The sequence below is a fragment of the Echeneis naucrates genome, chromosome 11 (assembly GCF_900963305.1).
Source record: "Echeneis naucrates chromosome 11, fEcheNa1.1, whole genome shotgun sequence".
NCBI lineage: Eukaryota > Metazoa > Chordata > Actinopteri > Carangiformes > Echeneidae > Echeneis > Echeneis naucrates.
In genome coordinates, this window is record NC_042521.1 from 4,137,689 (window position 1) to 4,149,014 (window position 11,326).

At 45.4% G+C, this 11,326-nt stretch overlaps 1 protein-coding gene across 2 annotated transcripts in view; it reads left to right on the plus strand.

The window, feature by feature from the left end:
* Positions 1-10,391, plus strand: part of nedd9 (neural precursor cell expressed, developmentally down-regulated 9) — a 29,913-nt gene extending 19,522 nt beyond the window's left edge. For both annotated transcript variants that reach the window (XM_029514663.1, XM_029514662.1), the window contains exons 3-7: positions 5,393-5,491; positions 5,994-6,131; positions 7,481-8,656; positions 8,874-8,963; positions 9,389-10,391. In XM_029514663.1, the coding sequence (XP_029370523.1) occupies positions 5,393-5,491; positions 5,994-6,131; positions 7,481-8,656; positions 8,874-8,963; positions 9,389-9,937 (2,052 nt within the window). In that variant the 3' untranslated portion in view covers positions 9,938-10,391. The remainder of the gene's footprint in view (positions 1-5,392; positions 5,492-5,993; positions 6,132-7,480; positions 8,657-8,873; positions 8,964-9,388) is intronic.
* The last annotated feature ends 935 nt before the right edge of the window (positions 10,392-11,326 follow it).

The following is an 11,326-nucleotide window of genomic DNA, read 5'->3' on the forward strand; positions in this document are numbered from 1 at the left end:
CTCCGCCGAGCATCTTATCTACTCCTACCAGGCGAGCTTTTCATTCTGCACTTCCTGCTTTCATGAAGTCTGTGCCTTTTATGGGTACTTCCTCTGTTAACTGTGTCATACCCATAGATCCAATCTGCTCTTTGGTCCCATAAAGAGGTGGGGGGCAACAAAAGGATTAATAAACTCTCACACAGCTGAAAGACGTGCTCTGATAACTGTTTATGGGTTACGCGGGTGTGCCATCTACCTTGATAAAAACCCATTTGAAAGGAACAAGGTTGTGTGTAATGAATGGCTTGTTTGTTTGGCTCAGCCATATTTTCTCTGTCTAATCATGCACACAACGATCTCGGCACCAGATAAGTGAGTTATTTCTTCCTGGAGCAGGCCGGCTCCTTCAAATTCTTGTCTGCCCGCCATTGTCGCAGTCGTGATGAATCACCGGCCCGTAAGATTTGACCGCAGGGGCAAGGTCATAAATCAGCTGTAGCAAAAGTCGTCTGCTCTGCAGTGTGCAGAGGAGAAAGAACTTTCTCCTCATGAAGGTTCAAAGAAGAGGATGTAATAAAATAAGAGCGGTATGAGGACAGAGGACAGGAAATGCTTTGCTGAGAGTTAGCATTTTTAGCTGTCCTGCTGAGGGCTCTTTTTTTTTTTTTTTTTTTTTTTTTTTTAATCCAACCAACTGCGTACAACCCAAAGGGATTCAGTTTCATATAAGAAAAGAACCAAGAAAACCATGAAAAATGTACTTTTGAAAGCCAAAGCAAGTGAATTTTTTGGCATTTTGGCCTGCACCGGCAGCTCTACGGATGGCAGCGCCAGTTAGTCCGCCACTTTCATCCAGGCTGAAACATCTCGGCAATTATTGGACGGATTGCAATAAAAGCTTTGTGCAGATGTTCATGGTTTTTCCAGCAGATGAATCTTTCTGACTTTGGTGAGCCATTGACTTTTCCTCTGGTGCCAACAGATGGTTGACATTTGTGGGTTTCACTGAAATATGCCAATAAATATCTGAGAGATTGCCATTGAATTTGGTTCCGGCTTTCGGGATTCTTTGAAATAGCTTTGGCGATCAACTGGCACCTGATCACACCATTGTTGTTTCTTATGAAGTCACATATTCAGAATCAGATGGTGAATTTGCTGTGCCAGCACCCGCGTTTAGTTCAAAGCGTTGCGTTCACGCAGCCACTGACTATTATTTTTGTTCTTCGTTAAGGTTTTGGATGCTGGGGCGGTCAAAATATTTTTCATTTCATTACCTCCTTTTTCCCCGGAGGATTGTGCCATGATATTGTTTTTCTTAGAGTCTAAACACCAAATGTTAGACACATCGTTTTAAACGACTTTTCTTCAGATAATCACATCGGGCAGATTAAGAAGCCGAGAGGATCACCGATGATCCTTAAGTGCTAAAATCAGTGTGCTCTCTTTTAATGCTCCTCATTAAGCCGCCTGTCTGTTTAGGTTTAGCCACTTGGACGTGTTATGGAGACGGCTGAAGGCCTCGCAGGATTCAAGACTTAATTACCTGCATTAATTAGTTTGGCACTTTAATAGACTGGTGCCGCTCCAAGCGATGGAGGGGAACATTATCGAGCAGTTCTGAGGAGCGAGGAAAATGTCCCACAACACTGTAAGAGACGTTTTGGGCGGTGATTCAGCAAACCTACATTTAGGAGATGCAGTTTTATACAAAATGCCACTGTTGCCTATCATGGGGCTGATAGCATGGTTAGTTTGCTGCAGCTGATGGCTCTGATGTGTTGTTCTCTTTCCTGCGTCCTTTGGTTACCCTGTGCTGACAGAGTCGTCCAGATAGGTGGATAAGAGCACAAGGCAGGAGATGAATAGGTGTAAAGGAAGAGATGGATGGAGGAAATTCTATAGAGCTCAGCATCACTGTCACCATCTTTTATGAACTGAACGCCAATGAAAAGCCTCGTTAGTGTTGTTGATTCGTGTCAGCAGGCCATTAACCGGGGGGAAGCAGTTGAGGTGAACCAATGAAAAGGTGTGACATGATGATTTCCTGTGAAATGTTGCCACACAGAGGAGCCATAATGTCCCACAGGTAGTCATGCAGAAATGAACCGTGCCAGGGCTGGACAGCATGGCGGAAAATATAATGATACAGCAGAAACCAACATACAGTCGACTGTAAAGTGCTGAGGCCTCCATTAACAGCTTCAATTGGCAAATATTCGTCACGTTAGAGACTCTGCTGGAGGGATTAAACACCAGATATCCCCAGAGATATTCCCTCATTTTGGTGTTTTAATGACAGCGGTGGAGAGAGCATGTTTCCAAAACCTCCTGCTGACATTTAGTTGGGTAGAAATGTGGTGAGTGCAAAGGCCAAACTATAGGATTTGCACAATTTTCATACTTTTCAAACCATCGTGTGTATGGAAGAATCTGAATTTGCTCATATTTATTCTGGTTTCTCCTTTGATTTTTCCATCTGGCCTCATATCATAATATGGAAAACTTTAGAAAATGTCAATCAACTGTGCTCCACTTTGATATACAGCTGCAACTAATTATCATTTTCATTATATATTTAATTCAGTATTTTTTTTTTTTTTTTGGAGGGGGGGTTGGCTGAATATTATAAATACAGCCATCACAATTTCCCAGAGTCCAAGTTTTTTTTTTTAAAGTTGGTGATTCAGTTTAATGTGTAAGAAAATCAAGGAAAAGAATAAAAAAAATTTACTACTTAACCGGTTCAATTTGATGGAAATGGACAAAATGACAAACACATCGGTCTTACCTGTATTCAAAGACGACAGCAGGGATAAGATCATATTGTCATAATTTGATTCAGGAGGCTGAATTATCTCCACGAGCCACAGCACAGATTATATGTTGTACCACTCAACGGTGCATAAAATATAACAATATACAACAACCTCATGAGGCAGTTGTTGACATTATGACGACAGCGCTCTGAAGAAAAGCTGAGAAGCCTTACCTGCCAAAGCTGAGCCTGCCAGGATGCTAAGTAAACACGGTATTGCTGAATGAGCCATGATTCACTCACTGTAACACGTAGGAGCGTTAACAAGGCACCTATTTGGCTCCTCAGGGCACTCGTTTAAACCTGATCCCTCTTTAGTTTGCTCTGCCGCCGCCATGAAGGAATGCTAAGAGCCCATCACCTGAGTGGCAGCAAATGTTTGTTCAGTCGCCCCAGCTCTTCATGATGTCATCGCCCTCTAAAAAGGACTCGCCACTGCCGCCATGCAAGCGCCAATCTCATCGGATGAGGTAAATATTTACCCAGCAGCAATTATGGCAGCGCCGAACGGGCTTCAGAGCAACAGCCTGCTGGGTAAACAGCGGTCGGAGATGGGAAATAAATGAGCAGTGTGCATCTGGCAGGAGCTGAGAGGAGCCGCTGATGGCAGGAGTTCTGCTCGAAGCAGTGACACGTACCTGTGGAAAAGGTCACCAAGGTCTTTGACAGAAACCCCGCCGCCATCTGTGTGGGGCATCTGAACCCAGACACCTCCTTCCTTTTTCGCCAGCACACAGGCTAAACCCGCAGGGAAAGCAGCCGGGTCGGAGTGACCTTTTACCGAGCATCACTTTGTTGTTAGACGAGCTCCCTGCATGCCGTGTCAGGTTACAAGCTCTGGAAAGATTCAGCAGCCTCCTTTTAATTCACAACACATTTTCACTTTGCAAACAATTAAAACCAAATGAGTAAAAGTCAGTAATGCAGCACCCGGTCCATGCTAATGACACTGCAGGGGGAACCAACATGGAGGCACTTAAGGTTCTGAGACACATTAAGTTTTAGATTAATTCAGTGAGTGCATTGGAAACAGGAGCAGCTAATAGTAGATTCAACACATTTAGGTTTAATAAATTTGAATTTTAGTCCCTCAGCTACTGAAGAACAGGAAATCTGATTCTATCGAAATGTTGGAAATATTTCTTACATCCTCTTTTCATAGTAACTAAAAATGTTGCCTGTACACCTTGAAAATCCTGAATCCCCCCCCCCCTCTGCTGGTTTATTTCAGATCTTGCGTTGGTGCGTTTAAAGGCCCCAGTGTATGTTTCAGCTCTGACCCCACAGCCCCTATAGGGATGATGTATGCACAGACAGGAATGCCAACAATGAACAACTTAAATCATCCCGTGCTTGTTCAGATTGGATTTATGGGAACCATATGGACTACTGTTAGTCAGACTCCAGCTCAGATGAATGGCATTCCTTTCCATACTAGGCGACGTACTCTCATTTTCCGCTCCTTCCTCACCACCTCACCCCCCTCCCCCTCCTCCTCCACCTTTGTTACCTTTTTTTTTTTTTTTTTTTCATAAATCTCTTTTACAAACCTCTTCCTCTTCTCCTTCCCCCTCAAGAAATATTAATCCCATTCAGAGTTGGCCGAGGTCACGGCTCCTGCTGCTCACGCTCCGATAAATGTGTCCACAGTACAAGAGGTGGTATTAGGATATTAACTGGGCTGTATGGCGACTCATGACTGGATACCAGGACTAAAGTCTTATACGTCTCCGGGGACTTTCTCCTCTGCCAGGAAGCCATGCGTATGGTTCCTATTTTCGAGCCCTGTTAATGAACCCTGCTGGTTCCACTGCAGCAACAGTGGTACGTGGGGGCAGGAGAGGAGTGCTGGGCCGGGGGAAGGACATTCCCAGCATTCCTCTGTCTGTCTGACGCAGCGAGGAGGTCTGCAGCTTTGCTTTTAGGGGCCATAAGAAAGCACTGGGGAATGGAAATGCTGGGATTAGGAGGTGTGGAGGGACTGATTAACACTGATGGTAAAACAAGGGGAGGGATGAAATCTGGAAAAAAAAAAAAAAAAATGTCACAAACGTAATGTAGGTGATGTCAGAAATAAGTGTTTTGTTATTTCCAAGCAATAATCGCACTGTCTGTGCCACTGTGTACCAATGACTCACAGTCCAGCCAGTACAACAACAGAAGTCCTTCGAGGTCTATGAAAACGGACCTGACAGAAAGCGGTCCCAGGTTGGACCAGAACAGGGGGAGCTGAAGCGTTAAGCCCTCTGATAAACAGGATGATCCGCTGGGGATGTTTTTCAGGCTGCTGACCCTGCAGCTCCAGGTTTCTGTTTATCACTCGGTTTCCTGGGTTCTGCACAAATATCCTGAAACATGGAGGATGTTGGTCTGTCTCAGAAAATATCTGCCTGCCCTGTAATCACTGTCTGTCTCCGGGTCATTTGAGGATGGGAAATGGGAAACAGGCAAAACAAGGCAGAGACAGAAAGAAAGAAGTCAGCACTGCTGCTCTCCATGTGTTGTTGGTTTTTTTTGGGGTTTTTTTTTACTATTATTTGACAGTAGATCTAATTGTTTGTCTCTCCCCACCCCCCTGCTGTGATTGGACAGGTGGTGACCCCGACCAGAGTGGGACAGTCTTACACCTACAGCCCAGGCCAACACAATCAGCAGGACCTCTATGACGTCCCACCCAGTAGATCACAGGGGGTGAGTGTCTCATGTCCCACAGAGCCAACAGCACATCAGCGGGACTCAACCCTGTTAAATCTTAACAACTCTACGCAGGACTTTTTCTTTCTGTCAGACATCTAAAAGCTTTCATTCATTCACGTTTTTTGAGTCTTAGCTGAGTTTTGTAATCACACTGGTCGTGCAGTGAGCAGTAAGCAGCGGGCTGTTGGTGGGACAGCAAACAAGCATTTACCATCCGTCCAGCTGCATGTCATATTCTGATTCACAACCGTATTTTCTGATTAACGAAGCATGACATGAGGAGGGGATAGAGACCACCTCCTAGAGCTAAGACACAGTGAATGTTGCATTTGCATTCATCAGCATGGACGAACAACTGCAGATTAATGACAACGTACTTCCATAACTGACGTATAAATCAGAAGCTGATTGCTGATATTTATAACATATAATGCGTCGCTAGAAACATTTTGTTTTAAGTGACAAAAAACAAATATACCTCCTCCCGATGTTTCAGGTGTACGATGTTCCACCCAGTCAGATGTTCCCAGGTCAGCACGCCGCCGCCAGGAATCAGGGAGTGTACGATGTGCCCCCGTCCCAAATGGACCACAGGACACAAGGTGTCTATGACGTCCCTCCCACTTCACAAGGGGTAAGAGAAGATTTCAGCAGCTCGTGGATCCTTAACCACAATTAAAGCGCACATCATTCAGAAATGTAAAGTCGAATCAAGGAAGCGGTAGCCACTTATGTCCGGAAAATGGTATTTTATGTTTATTGATATAGTTCCTAGTATTTCTCTTTATTTGTCTGCAATAAATGAATAATACGTCAAATGTCATATTTATGACATTCTTGCGGCTCCTCTAAATGAGAGCTTTGCCTGCCAGTAGAGTTTAACCAAAACTCCAAGAGTATGGTTCTCTGTCTGAACTCTTTAGCTTTAGGGGAAAAAGAAAAGAAGTCAAGGACATAACTCTTCTCTTTCCAGAGCCTCTAAGATTTCACCAGACTTCCAGGCCCGACCAGGCAGAGAGCCATCAGTTTGTTTGTAATAACCTGAAATATGCTGGGACCTGTTATTTGCGTCGTTCCTAATTACAGCTTGGGGCAGGCCTGTCTAGCTGTAAAGAGTGCATTTCAAGGCTGATGGAAATCACTTACAGGCTACCTTTTTCCCATCATGCTTTGAGCCATGTATATCAGGACACACACTGCGATGCTCCGTTAGAGGAAAGAATACAAAGCATATCGTTTTTGGTTTCAAACACACCACCATCTGCACAAAGACAGAAGCTGTTTCACTTCCTCACTCTCTAACTGCAGCACTGCTGCACAAACCGTATCCGGCAAAAACCCACATTTTGTTCATTTGCATACTCACACTTAAGTCTGTTTCCAGGAAGCTGATTTTTTTCACTGTCATGTAAACAAGGAAACTGCTTTCTGTAATTATGGGTAAGATGATTCTATCAGATAGTTATTTATTTCATGGAAATATCTCAACTTACACATGCATATGACAAAAGACTGCAGGCAAAAGAGAGCGTTGATGGAAAGGGATATTAGCGATACTACAGATAGATATTAATAGATGTAACAATGAAATAATTCCACCCAATGTCAAACTAAGACAAAGTACCCTCTGCAAGCGTATTGACTGATAGGAGCAGCTCTGCTGTGGCCTCAGTTAAAATAAGAAAACTAAAATAAGGCCGGGGCAGCAGAGGGGATCAGATTACTGTTGGATGTATACACAGGTTTGCAGTAACCAGGTTACTACAGAGCATGTACGTTTAAAGTACGTCATGTTCCTGATGGTCTGTTGATGTTAGCCAGAAACTAAAAACGATGATTTTAAGAGGCTTGAACTGTCTTCTAGGAAAGAAGGAAGCGTGTGTGTGGCAGATTTTGATTAATAAATAACATGAACACACTTACTGTGCTGAACGGTTCTGACTTTTCTCTGAAAATGAATGTAATGATTGTCCTCTCCCACAGGTCTACGCAGTGCCTCCCTGCAGGACCAACCCCGCCCTCCAAGAGGGAAACTACGATTTCCCGCAGCCTCTCAAACACAAGCAGGAGGGAATCTACGACGTACCGCCGCCCGTCCTCACCAAGTCCGCACAGAGCCCTCAGTCACATTATGATTTCCCGCCTAACGTGGAGCCCGCCGCCCATCACCAACACCCGAACACGAACGGCAACGAAGGCATCTACGATGTGCCTCCGCCTGCCCTTCACTCGGGGGCCGGGTCTCAGAGGGACATATACGATATCCCCCGGTGCAAACAGCCCTCCCAGCACAGAAACTCGCCCGCCGACAGAGACGGAAGCAAAGGCATCTACGACATCCCCGCTCAGGATGCCCGAGCGGTGGGAGACGTGACGGACGGCGTGAACCGTCTGTCTTTCTCCAGCACCGGCAGCACCCGCAGCAGCATGTCCACCTCCTCGTCCTCCACGGGCTCCAGCACTGAGGGCCGCCTGGCTCTGGATGTGGATGCTGCCGTCCAGAGGCTGCACCGAATGCAGCAGGCCGTGGAGGCTTCGGTCTGGGCTTTGCATTCAATGGCGGCTTCCCCCCACTGGAGGACTTTTCCCTTCATGGAGCGTCACGCTAACGACGTCCGCACGGTGCTGGACAGGGTCCGGGCAGCCCTGGGGGACTTCATCGTGTTTGGTCGAGGGGCCACAGTGAACGCCACGTCGCTATCAGACTCCAGCCTGCACAGCAAGATGAGGCGGCAGCTGGGGCGCCTGGAGGACTCCCAGCAGATCCTCCTGCAGATCTACCAAGTGCTGGAGAACTGCAGCTGGGCTCTGAACGCCTTGGCCTCCTCCGGAAAGCACCACAACAAGACGGACGACCTGGACCGCTTCGTCATGGTCTCCAGGACCGTCCCCGACGACGCCAAGCAGCTGGCCTCCACGATAGGCAGCAACGCCGAGCTGCTGTTCAGGCGGACGCACATGGACGGGTCTTTCTCTAACGGGAGCACACCTGACGAGAACATGATCCACCCGCTCACCTCCCCCTCTTCAGATAACGACAGCTACGGGGAGCAGACCAAGCCCTTCCCCGTGTCCTCCAGCCAGGACAAAGACAACATGAACAACAGTGAGAAGTGCGTGAAGAGCTGGATGGAGGACTACGATTACGTACATTTGCAGGTAAATGCTGTGAGTTGTCTCTATTTTGTCAAAACATTTTCTACTCTAACTCATAGGATCACTTTTTTTTTTATTAATAGAAGGTAGAGCTGCAGCTCAGCGAGTTTTAAAGGCTCATGGCCGACTTTTACTGCTTCATTGGGATTGTTGTCCAAGTCATGAAGCTCGTCGAGCCAGGGTTGACTACCTTTTCTCACGTTAGCATCTTCCTCTGCAGGGCAAAGAGGACTTTGAGCGTCAGCAGAAGGAGCTGTTGGAGAAAGAAAACATAATTAAGCAGAGTCCAGTCCAGCTGGGCCAGGAACAGGTGAGGCTTTCTGTTTCCTTGGACATGATCCTTTAAATGTTAACGCATTCATTTACCACATCAGGTGCACACGGCTGCTGGAGCCTTTTTCATCCTCTTATTCACAAAACATGATTTATGTTAAAGGCCCTCATTTTCCAATGTGTGTGGTTTTTTTTTTTCTTTTTTCTTAATTATTCATTTTGAATAATAATTATATAGAATACTTTGATCTGACACTACACTGAAAAGAAGTTTGTAGTCACATGCTATAACTGGAAATAGCCCATTTTCAAGAAACAAGCAGCAAATCTTCAAGTGTAAAACCAGCAGATCTTTATATCTGCTTGAGAAATGTATCATTCAGCCATCTAATGTTCTTCTGACTGATTAAACGACTCACAGTTACAAAGAAGAGAAGAGCTAAATCCTGTCACTCCTCACAGATCAATCAGTTCAAGAAGCTGGAGCAGGAAGTGATCAAACCCGTGGAGAACGACATCTCGCAGTGGTCGTCACACCAGCACTCGGGTGTGACCTCGGCCTCCCCGTCGGACTCTTCCTCCCCTCTGTCCACCTCCGCTCAAGTGTGCGCTCGGGACCGCCAGCTGCTCAGCTTCTACTCAGAGCAGTGTGAGCAGCACTTTGTCACACTCCTCAGCGCCGTCGACGCCTTCTTCGGCTGCGTCAGCGCCGGGCAGCCTCCCCGCATCTTCGTGGCACACAGCAAATTCGTCATCCTCAGCGCCCACAAACTGGTCTTCATCGGAGACACTCTGTCCCGGCAGGCCTCGGCCCCCGAGGTAGCGAACAGGGTGATGAACTCCAGCAACGTGCTGTGTGACTTGTTAAAGACGGTGGTGGCTGCGACTAAAACGGCCGCCCTGAACTACCCGAACACAGCCGCCATCCAGGAGATGGTGGACAGAGTCACCGATCTCTCACACCACTCGCAGCAGTTCAAAGAACAGTTACTGCAAATGGCTAATTCGTGATTTTCACCTTTATCACACCTGTACATTTCACCACAGACTCCGCATGTACATTCATCTAGCACAAATCTATAATTTACAGTGTGTGTGTGTGTGTACGTATGTATATATACATACGTACACACACACATTGCTCTTCATCTTTAAGCCTGTTTTGGATGTTGTACATAGTCCGTTCTGTAAATATTTGCTATATTTTTGTGTAGATTGTTTTATATTATGTTATGAATATATATGTAGATGCAGCATTGGTGTTTCTGTAGGTTATGTGGACATTTTTCATAACATTCCTGTTGCATATTATGAAGCACCTTATGAGATGTCCCATTTTCGTTTCATTTCCACCTGTAAATGTCGTCGATGTGTGTTACTGCTGGGTGTGATGGTAAATCTCCTTGTAGATCACGTTAATGTCGATGTGAGTGGAGACCTCCACAAAGTAAAGGGTTGTTCTTCACCACGTGACCGTGTCTGTTCATTCCTCTGACGTAAATGCCCCCGAGAGTGGAACGGATCAGTGAAGAGAATTGGAATTGACGTGAATATTTTGAATTTGGGTTTTAAAACAGAAAAGGGAAGTTACCTTTTGAAACAGAAACCAAAGTCTCTTTGGATTTTCAGAACATGAAACAAATATATACATCTGTAATATACATGTGGATCCAAAAGGCCTTCATTTATGGGAACAATTGTCTTTTCTGAATCAATCATCTCTTCAAGCCTCATTTCTCATGTCAGGAGATTTTTGAAAACAACTGTAATCGTCTTATCACCTACAATAACTGGAGACATTCTGATCCACAATAACTTGTTACTTAATACCATGTTATCACATCGGTCTTCAGTACCTGGGTCAGACCACACCCATCTTCATCCTGATCTCAACTACACACCTATAAATCCACGCTGTTCACATTCAGAGTGACAAAATCATTTTCCAGACCGACACCTCCACCAAACTACTAAAAACTGCCTCTCTATTTGTTTCTTCATTTTTGCTTTGATGACACGCAGACAAGAGAAAAAAAAACACCACCATCAAAACTGGCACAAATTTTACATAATTGAAGCCATTGTTAGAAAAGAGATGTACTGACTTTCTGGGATTTACGACACTGTGGTAAGGCAACAGACAATGAAGCTGAGGTTAGTGTCAACAAAGAAAGAATCATCCCCATGTGTACTCGACAAACATAATCAAACCTCAAGTTCCTTTCCTGGGAAAGAAGAATTACAAATGCAGAAATTCATAGGAAACAGAATGAAGGTAAAGGCCACACTGCTTTAACGCTGATGGTAAAACTTCTGACGAATGTGGAGCACAATGACCGCAAAATTTTATTATGTGTACGCTGAAAAAGGGAACCACCTAAAGTTCTTGGGAAATTATAC